This window comes from Podarcis tiliguerta, assembly GCF_965153285.1.
Source record: "Podarcis tiliguerta genome assembly, chromosome: 14".
NCBI classification, from domain to species: domain Eukaryota; kingdom Metazoa; phylum Chordata; class Lepidosauria; order Squamata; family Lacertidae; genus Podarcis; species Podarcis tiliguerta.
This window is the reverse complement of record NC_139547.1, coordinates 31,319,171-31,337,991: the sequence shown is the minus strand read 5'-3', so window position 1 is coordinate 31,337,991 and position 18,821 is coordinate 31,319,171. Positions and strand designations below refer to the sequence as shown.

At 45.2% G+C, this 18,821-nt stretch overlaps 2 protein-coding genes across 2 annotated transcripts in view; one reads left to right on the top strand and one right to left on the bottom strand.

Moving 5' to 3' along the window:
* Positions 1-15,291, top strand: part of LOC310664648 (mesothelin-like) — a 28,678-nt gene extending 13,387 nt beyond the window's left edge. Inside the window, exons 13-22 of the mRNA XM_083413991.1 lie at positions 534-624; positions 1,542-1,653; positions 2,629-2,813; positions 4,406-4,552; positions 6,028-6,161; positions 8,319-8,452; positions 9,545-9,639; positions 10,611-10,800; positions 12,537-12,669; positions 14,186-15,291. Of these exons, the coding sequence (XP_083270117.1) occupies positions 534-624; positions 1,542-1,653; positions 2,629-2,813; positions 4,406-4,552; positions 6,028-6,161; positions 8,319-8,452; positions 9,545-9,639; positions 10,611-10,800; positions 12,537-12,634 (1,186 nt within the window). The 3' untranslated portion in view covers positions 12,635-12,669; positions 14,186-15,291. The remainder of the gene's footprint in view (positions 1-533; positions 625-1,541; positions 1,654-2,628; positions 2,814-4,405; positions 4,553-6,027; positions 6,162-8,318; positions 8,453-9,544; positions 9,640-10,610; positions 10,801-12,536; positions 12,670-14,185) is intronic.
* Positions 15,292-17,238: 1,947 nt separating this feature from the next.
* The window catches only part of LOC310664635 (uncharacterized protein), a 48,186-nt gene continuing 46,603 nt past the window's right edge, over positions 17,239-18,821 (bottom strand). The window contains exon 33 of the mRNA XM_083413954.1: positions 17,239-18,261. Coding sequence (XP_083270080.1) covers positions 18,176-18,261 — 86 coding nt within the window. The 3' untranslated portion in view covers positions 17,239-18,175. The remainder of the gene's footprint in view (positions 18,262-18,821) is intronic.

Below are 18,821 nucleotides of genomic sequence, written 5' to 3'. Positions count from 1 at the left end.
GAAATGTCGCACAGGTTCTGCATCTGAAACCAAGGCTTTAAATGACAAATACTTGATGTTGGATCCTTTTGGTTTACTGCTTGCAAAATGCAAGTGTGCAACATTTGAATTTTTATATTTTTTCCTTTTCATCTTTAGCGGTATTTCAGTATTCCATCGGGTTATACGGCACCAGCAGGAGCAAGTGAGGGAGAGCAGCAGTGCTGCGAGGTTGGGGGAGCCTGTCTTGGTGGTGTCCTTCAGGTGTCCCAATAATACCAACCTAAAGCTTCCCTGATCTCACTGCTGCCTCACCCAGCAAATGCAGCACCAGTGGCAGGAGGGCAGTGCCCCTGCTGCCTTGTCCTCCTTGTGCTCTGCAGCTGCTCAATGCCTAAAGAAGGAGAAATTATATTCTAAATGTCACAGACATTGCTTCTGATTGGCACATCCTTTAAACTCTCTCTCCATGAAACTCATGCCCCTACTTCAGAGTTCCATTGTGCTGATATGTAGCTTGCTGACAAGTTTCCATTCCCTTTCTTTCCACTCAGGCTTCCTTCAACATGGTCAACTTCTACCCTGGAAGAACTGAGTGGTTTGCTCCCTGTATTTGATCGCAGCATCCTACAAAGTATCCCTGCAGTAAGTCTCTTCCCCCCGCCCTCACATAATCAAGGGGAAGCAGAAGGGTATTTAAGTCTCTGTTGAACTGCTGTGCTCTGGGTCGTGTTTGTTTGCCAGGAAAATAGGATGGGGGGATTGTAAGTGGGAATTATTGTGGACCTCACTTATCCTTGTCACAAATGTCATAAATTGAACCTAAGCAGCCTAGCCTCTTCAAGTCTTTATCTCCACAACTTCTTGTTCTACCCTATTTTCAAATTCAACTTATATACACTCTTTCTTCCAACCTTTAGTCAAATGCAAGGAGAATGGACACCTTGTTAAATTTCTGTTTCCCCTTAATTGTCAAGCTCCTAGTCGAAAATGTTGTGCAAAACCTCCTGAGCAAAACACCCCCTTTTAAACTTTTGACCCTCCTGTGCAAAACTTCCAACTGCAAACCTTTATCCTTCCTGTGCAGGAGACTGCTAAAGCAAAAACCAACTGATATATAACAACCAACCAGAACACAAAGTGTTCATTAATTTCCACCTGCGTTCCATTTTCCATCACTAGTGCTGCCACTGAAGTTCTGTAAATGAGAGCAGGCAAGGGAAAGGTCACATCTCATGATTCTTCATCAGTAACCATCTTTCATACGATGGGTCTTGTGTTTGCTGTGACTTTATACTGAACTGTTTGTAACTGCTTTGTGCAATGATGACTTTGTTAGCCATCTTGAAAGGTAAGGTGGGATAAACCTAACATCACCACCATTTGCATATTATTTGCTGCGATATTCTGTTCTGAAAAATAACCATCTTGGTCATGCTACCAAACCCCAAATCCAGGAGAAGGAAAGGAATCTATGCATTCAGTTTAACTAACTGAGAATCGCATAGATTTTCTAGATTTTACATCCTTCACCACATAGGTGTTTCTTTTTCCTTCTGCAGGGTGTATTAAAACCATGGCTGAAAGACTTCTTACACCATACCCATATGCCAACAGAACAGCTGGCATCTGTTGTGAAAAACCTCCACCCCTCCAGGCTGAAACGTAATTCAGGTATACAGCAACACTGCTTTTAAGTCTGGAGCTATTCTCTGGTAGCATTGGAGCCAATTAACACAAGCGGCAGATCCCATGATAAAGCTGTTACATAGGAAACACAGAAAGTTGCATTATACTGAGACAGGCTATTGGTCCATCTAGTTCAGTATTGTTTACACTAACTACCAGTGGCTCTCCAGGGTTTCAGGGAGGAACTATTTGCACCCATACCTGAAGACACCAGAAATGGACCCTGAATATATGTGAAACAGATGCTGTTTATATTGCCAGACTTTAGATTGCCGCTTCAGTTTACAGTGAGGGGATTAGAGGGGGCATTCCTGAAGTCTTCTCCATATGAACAGAAACTCCTGCTAGGCTAGGGATGAGGGAGAAATTCAATTCAGTTTGCATCTAAAGGCAAATCTACCTATTTCACCCTTTCCAAAACAACACACAAAGTGAAACATAGCCACCCTTCAAAATTCAGACTTCCCTAAATTTTGCAGTGCAGCAAGCTGGTCCCAAGCTATTAAGGGCTTGATATACTAACAGTAGCACCTTGAACTTTGCCTGGTAACAAATCAGCAGCCAGCGCAAATCTCTGAGCAGACAGGATCTCACTCCCACCAGCAGCTGTGTTGTAGCATACGGCAGCTTCCATATCAAGCACAAGGGAAGCTCCGCACAGAGTTCATTGCAGTAATCCAACCTTAAATTACTTGCATAGTTAATACAGGTCACAGAATTTAGCCTCTCTCCAAATACGTATTTAGCAGAGAGCACCCTACAGCACATAGTCTGTACTCCCTGGTTCAGAGGCACTATGCTTCTGAATCACTTGTGGCTGAGGAGCAAGAGGGGTGGACCTAAACAGACAGGACTTTGATAGGATCCAGCAGGGCTCTTCTGATGTTCTTGCATCCACACTGGCTTGTCAGTTGTGCAAGTTCTTCAACCCTGGTTAACTATTGAGTCTTGCCTTCCCAGGATGCCCAGCTGATAAGACCATAACACAGGAGATGCTTGATGATGAGCTGATGCCTCTTTATTACGATAATGAGGAATTACGCCAGTGCTTGGATGACGCAACCCTGCAGGCCAATCTCAACAAGATCTCAAGTTATGCTTTCACTGAGGAGCAGTTGATGGTGCTTAAAGAAAAGCTGGACCGGGTAATCGATGTTTTGGCTTTCATAGTTTGCTAAGAGGGGCATGGAACCGGGGCTTCAGTTCAGCCATTGCTCATCTGAGACTGCAGGCAAAGAAGAGTGGTCCAAGCAGATCAATAGATTGAGGCCTTGCATTCTCTCTCTCTCTCTGTCTGTCTGTCTTGTTCACTCTACCCCCACTCATTCATTGAGGTGAATGAGGCACTGCCCCACCAATCTCAGCCTGCCCTCAGCAAGCCCACTCCCTGCCTGTCTCCTGACTAGGAGCGAAAGTGGCACCGATTCCCTTTCCTTCCCCGTCTACCAGCTCCACCTGGTGTGCCAGCCAAGACCCTACCTGCCTGGCAGTGTCTCGCCAGAGTGGTGCATGCTCTGGTTATCTTCCGCTTGGACTACTGCAATGCACTCTGCGTAGGGCTACCTTTGAAGGTGACTCGGAAGCTGCAAATAATCCAGAATGCGGCCGCTAGACTGGTGACCGCAAGTGGCTGCCGGTACTATAATACAACAGTCCTAAAGGATCTTCATTGGCTCCCAGTGCATTTCCGAACACAATTAAAACGTTGGTGCTGACCTTTAAAGCCCTAAATGGCCTTGGCTCAGTATACCTGAAGGAGTGTCTTCACCTCCATTGCTCAGCCCAGACAATGAGGTTCTCCTCCAAGGGTCTTCTGCTGGTTCCCTCACTGTGAAAAGCGACGTTACAGGGAACCAGGAAGAGGGCCTTCTCGGTAGTGGCACCTGCCCTGTGGAACGCCCTCCCGTCAGATGGCAAGGAAATAAACAACTATCTGACTTTTAGAAGACATCTGAAAGCAGCCCTGTTTAGGGAAGTTTTAAATGTTTATTGTTTTATCATATTTTTACTATTCTGCTGCAAGCCACCCAGAGTGGCTGGGGAATCCTAGCCAGATGGGTTGGCTATAAGTTGTTGTTGTTGTTGTTGTTATTCCAGCCTGCCTTAGTCTCATGCAGCCTTGTTTCTGTTGTGCTCCAGTTCGTCCTCTGTGAAATGCCATGTTGTTTGCCTTGCTGTCATGAAATTATGTAACTAATGTAATATACATAGTTAACTGTGTAAGTTAGGTTGTCAATATGTTATTTCACCCCATTAATTCAGTGCAAATTGCGGGGGGGGGGGGGCATAATCAGTTATGTGTTGTTTGTATATGGAAAGCTGTAGCACCAGCAAATATCGATTGAATTCACTTGATTTTTGTTCTGCACACGGGTTGAAAAAGTGAACACCAGCCATTTCCTCTCCCCTTTTCTTCGTCATCAGAATTCCCTAACATTCCTGCTTCTTACCTCCAACCCATCAGGGGGTGACTGTGCCTGTCATGGCCTCTGGAGTTGCCTGTTGTTGATCTCCTCTGCATTCCTTCCCTCCAATCCTGAAGAGCACCAGCTCTCTCACTCTCTTGTTCTCTCTCTGTATCTCTCTCTCTCTCTCTCTCTCTCTCTCTCTCTCTCTCTGACACACACACACACACAATAAGGCAATCTGTCTCCTGATTGATGTGCGCTCTGAGAAAGGGCAAGAGGTGCTCCAGCAGCATTCACAAACAGTGATTTTTATTTTGCAATCCCTACAGATCTATCCTACTGGATATCCCGATTCGGTTATCCGTAGCATGGGAGGCATTCTCAGCCTAATGACTCCTGAGGATATTAAGAAATGGAAGTTCAGCTCGCCAGACACCCTTGTTGCTTTGCTGGACAATGCACCTGATGATGAAGTGGTAACGTCAGCCTTAAAAGCACAGCCTCCCCAGATTTACTTCTTCCCCTCGTTTTCCAAACTAGAAGTTTATTTTGATTTTGTGAATCGCTTCCTAGAAGCAAAACATGAGGAAACATTTTACATGCGTAAAGAGGTGCATTTGGTTGCAAAGTTTTAGAGGGACGGCACTAAAATACACAGAGGTTATGATGCCTCTGTTCTCCTCTGCTTTTTTAACAGGTGGTAAAGTTAATGAGTGGGTGGCATAGTGGTCTAAACCACTGAGCCTAGGGCTTGCTGATTGGAAGGTTGGTAGTTCGAATCCCCGCACCGGTGTGAGCTCCCGTTGCTCGGTCCCAGCTCCTGCCAACCTAGCAGCTTGAAAGCACACCAAAAAGTACAAGTAGATAAATAGGTACCACTCTGGCAGGAAGGTAAACGGTGTTTCCTTGTACTGCTCTGGTTTCGGTGTTCCGTTGCACCAGAAGCGGCTTAGTCATGCTGGTCACATGACCCTGGAAAACTGTCTGCTGACAAACGTCAGCTCCCTCGGCCAGTAAAGCGAGATGAGTGCCACAACCCCAGAGTCGTTTGCGACTGGACTTAACTGTCAGAGATCCTTTACCTTTTTCAAGTTAATGAGTTGTTTCCCCTTCAGCCTACCCCAGTGCATTTTGGTGCCTCAGACCAGATTTCTGAATATTCAGAATGCATAAAACGTTGCTAGAATGAGCCACAATGTGGAGACAGCACAGAGCATTCATAAGACTAGTTCAGCTGACCAAAATCCACTGGAAAAGTCATAGAAGTTGGCTCATAACATGTCGGACAACTGAGCCACCCTACTTCAATATTGCCTGATTGGCAGTTGCTCTCCGAGGTTTCAGGCAGGGGCCATTTCAGGCCATACCTGGAGATGCCATTGAGGATTAAAGCTGGGACCTTCTGCATGCCAAGCAGCTGCTCTGCAACTTTGCTGTGGAACATAGATGCTGCCTTATGTCCATCTAGCTCACTATTGCCTACACTGACTGGCAGCAGATCTCCAGAGTTACAGGCAAATGATATTCCCACTCTTACCTGGGACCTTCTGCATGCAAAGCAGGTGCTTTAGCACTGGGCTATGGCTATTTTATCTGAAAGCCACCTGAGTCCCTGTCTGGGGGAAAGGCGGGATATAAATAAATACAATAATAATAATAATAATAGCTCTTCCCCAAAAAATATACATTTGCAGAATGGCCCTGAAACCCATTGTTTTCAAAGGTTGCTCAGGTTTGTGCAGGTTTGTGCATTGGGGGTGTACGGCCACTGTGGTGAGACCCCTGAGAACATTTCCTTTTAGGACAAGGATAGAAATGGTAGAAATAGTAAAAGGTCAAAATAGTACACTTAGCTGAGTTTTGGCTAGTTCATTAATTAGTGTCTTAGCTTTGCTCATGTAAGACATACTTACAAGCCAATCTGTTTTGGGTTGGAAATTATTTCTTTTAGGCCAGGGAGATTATTCAGCAATATGGCAAGTCTGGAGGCCAGTTTGATGCCACAGCTCTGGATGCTGTTGGGGGACGTTACATGTGCTCCTTGACCCAAGGCCAGCTTAAAACGATCACAGAGAATGCTATCAAGTGAGTAAACTCCTTTAACACTCTTCATCTCTTAGCAAGAAAAGAGGTCCACTTTCCGCTTAGCAAATGGCTTCTCCACAAAGAATACCAGGAACTGTAGTGAGGAGAGTCATTAAGAGACCGTAATCCTCTCACAGTGCTACAATTCTCAAAATTCCTTGGGAGGTTATACCACTCTGGGAATTGTAGCTCTGGGAGGAGGAATAGCGGTCCCCTAACATCTCTCAGCACCCTTAACAAACTACATCTCCCAGGATTCTTTGGGTGAAGCCATGACTGTTAAAGTGGTATCACAGCATTTTAAATGTACAGTGGTGCCCCGCAAGACGAATGCCTCGCAAGACGGAAAACCCGCTAGACGAAAGGGTTTTCCGTTTTGGAGGTGCTTCGCAGGATGAATTTCTCTATGGGCTTGCTTCGCAAGACGAAAATGTCTTGCGATTCCTGGGGGGTTTTTTTCGCTCCCCACCCCCTTTTTCTAAGGCACTAAGCTGCTAATAGCCTTTTAGCAGCTAATCCGCTAATCCCTTAAGCCTTTAATAGCCGCTAATAGCCGCTAAACCACTAATAGCGCTAATCCGCTAATCCGCTAATGGGCTTGCTTCACAAGACGAAAAAACCGCTAGACGAAGAGACTCACTGAACGGATTCTTTTCGTCTTGCGAGGCACCACTGTATTGTCAAGTACGGGAGTTCCCCTCTCCCTTCTGGTGGTTCAACGATAAGAATTAATTAGCATTTGGTAGATTTATTGTCCTTTTATTACAGCATTATGTTGAAATCACAAACAGGCCACCCTCCTCAAGGATATCAGTTACCTACTCTGACTCCTCCCCACTTCCGCAGCAAGAAGTACACCAACAAGAATTTCCTCCCCCCCCCATCTCCTTTGTTTTCTGACATGCTCAGACCTCTGAGTTCGGGGGGAGGGAGGGGGGTCTCCCCCACTCTTGATTGATGTATCGCCCAGCTGCTCCCTCCCTTCTGGTTGCTTAGCTACTATCTCATAGCTGGGTAGCTCCTCTCTCAACTGAGCAGCTTCTGATAATCCCCCTCCTCTTCTGTTAGGAGCTGATCTCCCTGTAATTGCATTCCCCAGTCTTCCGATCCAGACCAGCCCCTGACATGTATAGTGTGCAGGTGGGATGGTAATGGGAGAGGCAGAATCCAGGGGTGCAACTTGATTATTAAGATCTTGGGCTTTGTGGTCTTCCAGCGTGGGCCTTTTGGTTATGTGCATTACTGCAGTTTTACAGCGCACAATTTCTCTTCACATATTGTATTTTATTCTGTTACAATTTGAATCCCATAGAATTCCAATCGTAATACAATATGGGAAATAAAAGAAGCAATTAAAGTACAACTAAAATTCAATATGTATATTGAGTGTAATGGATGTGCAGTTTCCCATCTTCACAAATCCACAAACATAAAGTGCATTGGGGTGGCCTCGGGCCAATCCCTGCCTCTCAGCCTAAACTACCTCACAGGGTTGTTGTGGGGATTAAATCAGCCCCACCCTGGGTCTTTGGAGAAAAAGGTGGGATATTAATGAAATAATATATAGAGTGGTGCCCCGCAAGACGAATGCCTCGCAAGACGGAAAACCCGCTAGACGAAAACCCGCAAATTTTTTCCCGCTCCCCACCCCCTTTTTCTAAGGCACTAAGCTGCTAATAGCCTTTTAGCAGCTAATCCGCTAATCCCTTAAGACTTTAATAGCCGCTAATAGCCGCTAAACCGCTAATAGCGCTAATCCGCTAATCTGCTAATGGGGTTGCTTCGCAAGATGAAAAAACCGCTAGACGAAGAGACTCGCGGAACGGATTCTTTTCGTCTTGCGAGGCACCACTGTATAAACAAAATACTGGTGACCCATGGACCACAGTTTGGGGGGGGGGCTGGATGTTTATAAACAGAGGTTGGATGGCTGTTTTTCAGAGATTCTTTTGCTGTGATTCCTGCAATGGAGGGGTTGGACTAGATGACCCTTGGCGTCCGTTCCAACCCTAGAATTCTATGGTTCTATGACCTAGTGAGCTCAGCTCTTTGACCCCTTCATTCCAGTGAATAATAAGCAAAGCTGAGAGAAATGTGGAAGGGCTCGGAAACTCGCTCACCTCTTCTTTCCTCTCCCTCCTTGCCTTTCTTGAACAGGAATGCCAAGACCCTCAACATTGGTGGGTGTCCTCAGACTACCAAGGATATCCTGTACCCAAAAGCCAAGAGGGCTTACTCTGACCGACACAACGAGTTCCCTGCTTACTATAACCTCATCAAGCCGTACCTGGGTAAGTCACAGCATCATTTTCGGAAACACCTTTGCAGTCTAGGCTGAGCATTGCAGTTTGTTGAAATGCAACTTGAAAGCAGCAGATCAGCTCATCCATTCGGTTAAATGGGGACACTGCCCCACTAACCTCAATCTGCCCTCCTGCCCACCTTCTTACTTAGAGATGGAAGAATCTGTCAATTTAAAACAAATGCACATATTAGGGTATGTGCATAACAGCATAGTGAAAATAACATACAAAAATGTATTAGATTGGAGAAATTTTCCTGCAAGTATGCATATAGTTGTCACAACTGCATGCAACTCTTTATTAGGAAAATTTTGCACTAAAGCTTTGCACTAAAATTTTATGAGGGTGTTTTGTTTTGTTTTTAATAAAACTCACAAACTGATGCAGAAATGTAGATAATTTAAGTTTGGAAAAATGAGAAACCAAGAGAACCGAAATTGGTATATTTGTCCATCCCTAGCCTTGAACACCACCATTATGTCTGGTTTGGATCAAATTTTATTTCCTCACCATCCCTATTTGCAGGACTGAGAAAATTAAAACAATGTTGTGGGTTTCATGGGGGGTTGGTCTGAATGATACCCTGAGCTCCTTCCAATTCATTGGGTGCTGTACTCAGTGAGGGTTAGAATCTAAGAGCAGAGGTTGCTGGCCTGGTCAGACAAGTTTATTTGTAAGACGGCGACCTTAGCCGGCCACTTAAGAGCATCCCAATAGAACAAGCTGGGTTGCAGGAGCTACAACTAAGTGATAGCGCCCTACAGGCTAATAGGTGGGCCTTTCCTCCAGCCCCCTCACCTAGCTGCTAGACAGGAAAACAAGAGCCAAAGTAGCTGAACTGGGAACAGGCTAGAAGCTGGAGACACAGAGACATGCTTGCTCTGTACTGGATCCAAAGCTGGGACTACTGGAAAATTTAAAGACACTGTGAAGAGTTGGGGACTTTCACATGTAAAGAGTTGCCTTTATTAGGGAACTTTGCAGTTCAGTTCTAAGCATAACTAAAAGATCTCTTTCATTGACTCAAGAAAAGTTGCCAATGTATAACCATCAAGTTTTCACCAAGTTTTCTTCTTACAGGAGGTGCTCCGGGTGAGGATCTGGGGGCGCTCAGCAAAAATAATGTCAACATGGACATCAACACTTTCAAGGGCTTGCGAAAGGATGCCGTGATGGTGAGTGGGATAATGCCATAGGGCTGAAGATGACAGGGCTGGCCTGCCCATGAGGCAAGGTGAGGCAGTTGCCTCAGACAGCAAATATGGCTGGCAGCCATCTCCTCCTCACCCTGCCTCCTCCTCCATTCCCGCCACCACCTAGTACAAGTCATTTTATTACAGTCAATGACCAGTATCAGGGCAAATACACCAATTACAAAATTTAAAAACAAAATCAGATGATGTAAAATCACATATACATAAAAAAGGCAGTTCTAGGTCACCATTTATCAGTCAGAAAGGAAACCTTCTGACCTAGGAATGTCCATCGGTCGGTACATTACACTAATCCTGGGTGCTAATTATTATAAGTCGTATTTTTATTGCTGCTGCACAAAACTTGGCCACCTTGAATGTTATAACAGGATTAATAGCTAGGATGTTAGGACAATAGCTAGGATAATATCTCTGGCCTCCTTTCGCTCCTGCCTTCAGCACAGGGTGGTTGTGGCTTCAGGGGGGGAGGCAACAGTAAGGGAGGGCTGTGGAAGAAGAGGAGGGGGGGCTGCGGAAGATGAGGTAGAGGTGGGTTGGTATTTTCTGTTTCTCCTGAAGCAGCAAAACATCCTGGGCTGGCTGTAGAAAGCAACCTTCAGAAAGAGCATCGAAATAAAATGAAATGAAATTTATCAGAGCACAATTCAGTCTTTGACTTCTCTATCAGTCCCTGGGGGATTTCTATAGATCACACCCCAGCCTTCTCATGTAACTATACCGGGAGTGGTGTTGCTAACAAACTTGCACCTACAGCAACAATTGGAGCACTTTGGAAGTTCCTCTCAGTGAACGAAAGAGAGAGAAAGAGTGGGCCATATACACATTACACACATATACATATATCCTTTGCCTCTTACATTCGCAGTTGGAGCTTTTGAATTCCAGCAGGGTAGACATTGCCTATAACCATCTCCCTTTGACTCATTTCACAGCAACTAAAACCCACCGATGTCAAACTCTTGCTGGGGATGAATGTAGCAGAGCTGAAGACTCAAGAGAACGATCCCTTCGTAAGAGACTGGATCGTGAAGCAGAAGCAGTCCGAGCTGAACAGCCTGGGCCTTGGGCTCCGAGGGGGGATCCCTGACGGATACATTGTTGTGCCTGACGAAGAAAAGAAACGTAAGAAACGGGGGGCATTTGCTTTCGAGGGGGTTTAAATTCCAATGATGTAGGAGGTAAATGATCCACAACTATAATAAAAGCTCTCCAGCTTGAGAATCAGTATATAGGAATTATGAAAATGTCTCCAGGTGTCTTTTTTGTGTATACAGTGGTACTTCTGGATACAAACTTAATTCGTTCTGGACGTCCATTCTTAACCTGAAACAGTTCTTAACCTGAGGTACCACTTTAGCTAATGGGGCCTCCCGCTGCCGCCGCACCGCCACCATGCGATTTCGTTCTCATCCTGGGGCAAAGTTCTCAACCCGAGGTACTACTTCCGGGTTAGCGGAGTCTGTAACCCGAGGTGTTTGTAATCCAAGGTACCACTGTACAGATATATATACTACTTTATTTATTCATCATTTATTTATTTTTGCAATCTGCCCTTCCTATAAGGAGTTCAGACAGTGCATTCCCCGCCCTGCCCCCATTTTAATTGCACAACAACCCAGTAAGGTAGTGACTAGCCCAAAACCACCACATAGTTAGATGGGATCCCAAAGGTTATCTAATTCAAACCACTGCAAAAGCATCCCTGATCAAGGGCCATCCAGGTTCTGTTTAAAAACTTCTTACAAAGGAGAACTGGCCACTTCCCAAGAGAGTCACTTCCACTGTCAACCAACTAAAACTGTTGGGAAATACTTCCTTATGTTTAGCCAAAAATACCCTCTCTGCCCCATTAATTTTTTTTGTACTTTAAACCCATTGGTTTGAGTTCTACTCTGTGGAGCAACGAAAAGCTATTTTGCTCCATCATCACTATGACTGACAACTCTTCTGAATGTTTGGAGATGGCTACCATATCGCCTCTTAATCCCGTCTTCTCCAAATGTACACACCATGCACTTAAATCTCATTTAAATCAGATTGCCTCTCTCAAAAACGCATGGGTACTGCTGTTTGTTCAGGGTGCTGGGAATAGTAGCTCTGTGGGTGGGGGGTACACTACAGTTCCCAGGATTCTTTGGGTGGGAGCCATGTATGACTTGTCTCCCGGAGACAAGGGCTATTAATGAATACTAGCCATGATGGTTGTAAGGGACACAGGTGGCGCTGTGGGTAAAACCTCAGCGCCTAGGACTTGCCGATCGTATGGTCGGCGGTTCTAATCCCCGCGGCGGGGTGCGCTCCCGTCGTTCGGTCCCAGCACCTGCCCACCTAGCAGTTCGAAAGCACCCCTAAGTGCAAGTAGATAAATAGGTACCGCTTTATAGCGGGAAGGTAAACGGCGTTTCCGTGCGCTGCGCTGGTGCTGGCTCACCAGAGCAGCTTCGCCATGCTGGCCACGTGACCCGGAAGTGTCTTCGGACAGCGCTGGCTCCCGGCCTCTTAAGCGAGATGAGCACGCAACCCCAGAGTCGGTCACGACTGGCCCGTACGGGCAGGGGTACCTTTACCTTTATGATGGTTGCGCTCTACCACCATGGTTCTGAACACCAGTTACTGGAAGCTGTGGGAGGGGAGAGTTGCTGTTGCACTCAGAGGTCCTGTTTGTGGGCTACACACTGAGGCATCTGGTTGGCCCCATGACAACAGGATGCTGGACTAGACAGGGCATTGGCCTGATCCAGCAGGCTCTTCTTAGCTTCCTGTGCCTGTCCCCTTCTGCTTCAGAGTTCTCACCCTTTCTCTGAAAGATGAGGAATCTGACTATAGAGTCATAACGATGTTGTTTCTTGTTTCTCCAGAGACCTCCGGAGCGCCCCGTGCAGCCACCATTGCCCATCTCCTGCACCTCTTCCCTGCGTTCCTCCTGACTCTGTTGCTGACTTCTTTCCTTTCATGAAACTCTCCTGCTCTAATCAAAAAACGGGCAATGTGGTAATGATGATCGATCTCATTTTGCTGCCATTTTCTATCAACTTTCAACTTTGCCTGTGGTGGGAAGAGCAAGAATACCCTTAGGGAAGTGGGTGAAGGAGATTATTTTAGGAAGTCAAACAAAATCTGTTCCGGAAGTCCATTCGACTTCCAAAACGTTCGGAAGCTGCGTTGGATGTTTGTGTTCCAAAGACCGTTCGCAAACCAGAACACTCACTTCTGGGTTTGCAGCATTCGGGAGCCAAAACGTTTGACTCGCAAGGTGTTCAGGATCCAAGGTGTGACTGTGTGTGTATATATATATACAGGCATACATATATAGATATGTAAGCCACCCTGGGATCTTAGGGTAAAGGTTGGGTGTTTAATAAATAATAATATGTAGAATGCTTCATTCATGCAGCAATATCATTTGCAAAGTAGGAGCTTCATAGCCTGAGCTATGATGAGACACCAGGACCTGTATAAATTATGCAAATAACGTAGAATTAGCTGCTTTTGTCCAACTTACAAGGTTTGTTTCTGTAAAGTATAGGGGGTGCAGCAAGGAGCAACCTTGAGCTCTAAAGCACCACCTTCTGAAGTGCTGGCTGCTCATCCCACACAGTCCCTGGGCTTTAAGCTTAACCTGCAATGCCCAAATATTTTCAAGCAGAAAGGCCACAGCTCAGTGGGTAGAGTGGGTGATTGACACACAGAAGATCCCAGGTTCAATGGCACTTCCAAGCAAGGCTAATAGAGAACCACACCTGAAATCCTGGGGAGCTTCTGCCAGTCAGTGTAGAGAATAATGAGTTAGTCGGACCAGTAGTCGGACCTAAGTTACTCTGCCTTTGGCAAACACGGAAGGGGTGGGAATTAAATCTGCAGCCCTTGGGATTTTGTGCAACACAGAGTTGCATACTTCTCACTTTCTCTGAGCTCAGAAGAAATTTCAGGAGCAGGTTTAGAAGGTTGCTTTTCTTTCAGAGGAGAGAGTACGCATGTGTTGTGTTGAGGTTAGAGCTAGATGAATTTGTCAGTTTCCATTTCCTCCCTCTGTTTCTCAATCTTCCGGTCTTAAATTGAGTTTATCACATTTCTGCATCAGTTTCCAGTATTCCAATATTTCAGAATTTAGTTTGCTTGCAAAAATATACTATGAGAAATGCAGTTTCACCTAATATGGGGAAGGACCACAGCTCAATTGTAGAGCATCTGCTTTGCATGCAGAAGGCACCAGGTTGAATCCCCATGACATCTCCAAATGGGGGTGGGCTGGGAAAGACTCCCTGCTTAAAACACTGGAGAGATACTGCCAGTCAGTGTGGACAATACTGAGCTAGATGAACCAGTGGTCCAACTCAGTATCAGGTAGCTTCCTATGTATTATGATGCACGCTGGTTTGTTATTTCACTTATATATGCATTTTTGTTTGGGGAACTAAATTCAGAGCAGTAGCAAATTTTGAAATCTAGCTTTGTTTCAGTCACATCCTGCTTCAGGAAGTGTGAATTGATTTCAGTTTATTAACAGAGAGGAGAGATAGAAAGGAAGTAGGCTACTCCAAGCATTATCAGCATCCTAAAAATCAGCAACAACCCATTATTTTCCTCAAGGCTGCTTCTACCCAGTTAACTCCAGTGACATGAAGTCTGCTTTTCTTGCAAAACATGCAAAAGCTGTCTTTTTCAGTCCTCTTTCCCCACTGCAGATGAAGAGAACCTTCATGCTTAAGCAAAAATCCCCTTTAGCTACCAAGAAAGATAAAACTTTCCATGTTAGACCAAGGAGTCCAGGGCCAGCCCCAAACATTTTGAAACCTGAGGCAAAACAAAAAATGGCGCTCCCCTCCCCACCAGGGAAGAAGATGGGAGTGAAGATTGACATCAGGAACAAAGGAAAACTAAAGTTCTATATTGGGATCCACTGCCCCTCTGAATCCTGCCGCCTGAGGCAGTTGCCTCAAGTTACCCCATGGGTGGGTCGGCCCTGAATGAGTCCATAGGATTTCCTAATGCCACACACAATCCTTGTAGTATGGTTGTTGATGCACAGAATGCACATTATGCAGTCATATGATCAATCAGCTGACCAGAAGTGCCTTCACCACAGCAGACATCCCGAAGTCTCCAGAAATCTCATAGTCAGTCCAGCTAGCCAAGAGAGTAAAGGGAAATGCTGTGGTTGGAACTGTCTTGGGCCATGAAGAAGAACCTGCTGAGCTCAAGACTTCTTTCTAACCAGGGGGAAGACACCAGTCAGCTGACTGGGCCCGTCACTCTGCACCAACTGGGTGAGCAAGTGAGATGGACTTGGAAGGCATTGTTGCAGCCTTCTGGACAAGCATTGCAAGCTGATTCTAGCCCTGGGAAGAGAGGGGCTTACATCAGTCTAGCAGGGGAGGGTTCTCTTGAGGACTAGGTGCCTGCTTGTTTCGTAAATTGTTTGCTGGGAAAATGTGAAAGGGCTGCAACTCAAAGGCAGGCAGGTTGGGGATCAGTGTTAGAAAAGGGTAAGACAATAACAGAAAATCCGCTGGGGAAGGCTAAGGACACCCAATGCTATATAACTTGTTCTTTTGACTCATATAAATGGCTTATATGTATTGTGCAAAATAAACATCTGGTCATCCTCTCTAATATGGCTGCTGTGTCTTTGGCATTCCTGGTGTAAGATGTCACACTGACTTCTAAAACAGGGCTGGGGAACCTCAGGCACAGGGTCACATGTGTGTGCCCCCTACCTCATGCCTCTCTACATGGACCTCAGGGTTCTCCAAGCCTCCCCAGACCACACCCCCTGTCCCTAGGCCACACCCACCGGCGCCCCTGCCTCACACCCTCCAGTGCTCTGGGATGTTTCCTTGAACTCTGATAATGCCTCTTGCTTGCCTCGATGGAGGAAAGAGAGAGTGGGTGTGTTGAATGTAGCCTACTGTACAAAGGGTCATATCCACCACTGTGCCCACTTTTTCTTCTGGCCTGCCCATCTTCGCTCCTTCCTCACTGCCTGTGTTGGAGTTGTCCTTTGGGAACTCCCTTAAAAGGAGGAACGGAGAACCTGCAGCACTCTAGAAGCTGTCAAAATATAATGCAGAGGTATAACTTGACCTAGGAGGAACATAATTATGCATTTTATAATTTGTTCTCCACCCCCACTTCACTCTAATTTTAGCCACTAGGGGTTCTTAAAGTTCATTTGGGCCTCAGTTTGCATGGTTGTGTAGACATTGTGTCAAAAACTGTGTTGATATATGTATTCAATTTATTTCCCCCACTCTCCAGCCCTTCTGCCTCCCACCCCAGCATTCCAAAGGGGGGGGGGATGTGTAAACATCAAAGCCGGTCAAAATTTAAACCAATTTTTTAATTTATTTTTAACACGTTATTGAAATTAAACAGAAAGTCATTGCCGCAGAAAGCAACTTTGTGACATTAAGGAACTTGAACAATTTAAGAGGGAGAGGGGAAACAGCTGGACTTTTTTAAGATCAATGAGCATGAGATTTAGAGAGGTATACAATGGAGTCTGGAAGTTATATCAATTAAGAGCTTCAGGTGAGCTTTCCATTACTTCTATCAGAACCTAAAACTCTTTCAGTGGTAAAGAGGGAGGGGTGATATCTGTCATTTTGGATTCCATCAGTTTCTCATTTTTCTAATCAAGTTCTGTTCCCCACATTTCCATATCAGTTTGCAATTATTTTTTCAGCATTGTAATATTAATTTATACAAACATACACATTTTTGCAAAGCAATTTCCCCCTTGCATTTCCACGTGTTATTTTTTGATAATATATGGATTTTTTTCACACTTTACCCTTGTTTATGCAACGTTGTACATATTACTTGGAAAACCGCTTTGCAAAATCTGGAAAAGTGAATTCCAAAGGATGGCTGAGTTTCCGTTCGCGTATTGTTTTGAAAATGCAAAGTAAGTGGCTTCATCTTTAAATGCAAACTATGGTAAATCACATTTGTCTCCCATTCTTCAATGTGACTAATGTCACATCTGGATCATGGCAGTTTTGAATAAGGACACACTCAGTATTCCCACCTTCTGAATTCAACAGTTGGGCAGAAATCTGTTGTTGTTTATTATCAGCCACTGCAAGTTTCTCAAGCTTCTGGTTTTGGTGATTGGTACCTGATGTTCCCTGAAACTTTGGCCAACATGCTACAGCCAAGTCCAATGAAAATGCCTATTGCTAATATGCAGTATAGCACAAAATATACAGAGTTCTTATTTAGGGTTAACATAGGATTAAGATGCCTCCTTCCTTTCAAGGTAGTGCCTCTGCTGCACAATAATCAACTTTCCCCAGCATTCAAGGCACTGGATGTTTCCAAGCAGTTTCTGTTTTCGGATGAGGTTCAGTCACATGCCAGAAAATTCAGGTTGTGTAATTATAGATGGATGGGACTCAGACCTTGGGCTGTAGGCTGCCCACAAAGGGAAGGAAGAACTGAGAAGGGACATGTCAATTTGAGTTCCCTCAGTTTTCATTTTTTTCAATCTTAAATTCAATCGTCTACATTTCTACAAAAATTTGACTTTTTTTAAAAAAAAAAACCTAGTGTACTCTTTGTGCATTTATCCTAATAAACACATTTTTCTATGCATCTTTCTCAAGCACATGTTTTGCAAGCAATGTTCCCTAATACAATGCGTTTTTTAATGTTAGTTTCATTTTAATGCACAATTCTCCAAAACAGATGCATTTTTGTAAACGTGAGTCGGTTTGAGCACTAGATTGCAAAATTCAGAGAAGTGCAAATTTCAAAGGATGGCTGTGTTTCCGTTTTTGCATTGATTCGTGCAGACTAAGTAGGTTTGCCTTTAAATGTGAACTGAATGAAACAGAACTGGGTCTCTGAATAGAACAGCCTGGCCACTTAACCAGCACAAGCAGGGCCTGGGTGAGACAGGAGTCCACTCTCCACATGTGATTTGCAGCAACTGGTATTCAGAGGCAGACTGTCTCCAACCATGGAAGCAGAAGACAGCCATCATGACTAGTAGCCAAGGGGCAGAGAAAGCGGTTTGCTTTCTGCCAGGTTCCCAACTCTTCAAGCTGACTTGAATGGATGGGCTGAGCAAAGCCAGTCTTCTTGCTTCCCCTTGCTCGGAACCAACCTGAGGTGCTGATGGTGCAGTTCTGGTTACTAACATAGGCCCAGAAAGGAATTCAGGAGTACAGCTGTTCCAGGAGGCTCAACAAACCAGGATCCAGCATGCACAGAGGACAGGAAAGATGGTGCTGGATCTCAGCACTACCTTGAGTGTGGAAGTGTCACCATAACGAAATGAGGGTAGAGAGAAACGCAGCAGCTTTGCAGCAGGCAAAATTTGCATTAGGCACAGGGCAGTTACTATGCACATAAAAGTCAGAAGAGACCCACAGTCCAGAGAGCATTGGCGTTTGATCCATGGGTTCCAAATGGCTCCCCTTGTAGAACTTCAAAGCTCTTGCCTTTGCCGTCCCCAGTTTCTGTCGGGAGGTGCGAGGAAGCAACAATACTCTCAGAGAAGCCTCCTCTGAAGTGGGATTCCAACCACAAGGGACAATGCCAGAAGAAGACAGCTGGAGATTAAGCTGGAAGATGATCCTGGATGGAGAAAGCGGAGGGGTAATTCAAATGAGCCACTGTTGTTTTTGCATTCAAGATCCTCAGATTTGCTAGAGGACTAGAAATTCTACACTATAAATGCCCTTTCCTCACCATGGATTATGCAAAAAATAATGTACAAAATAGAGATCAGATTTCTATAACCTTCAAGGCTTTAGACACCTTGGAGGAGCCTCCATACCGTAGTCCTACTAAGCCTCGGAGGGGAACCAAATCCACCTTTTCTGGGCCAAATATCACATATGTAGCCTTAAGGGCTGTTGTTTCCAGAACACAAGAGCTGTTCTGTGAAAGATGATGTACATCAAATTTTGAATGAACTTGAATGCACTTTCTCACCCTCCCCTGCTAATATGCCTGGTGTTGTTAGGGAAGTCTGTTCAGCCACAGCCTTTTCAGTGGGAGGAAAGCTGCCTTGCACCACATCAGACCATCCAGCTCAGTATTGCCTACACTGACTGGCAGCAGCATTCCAGGGTTTTAGGCATTGGACATACTGAGCTCTATCTGGAGATTCTGGGAATTGAACCAGGGACTTT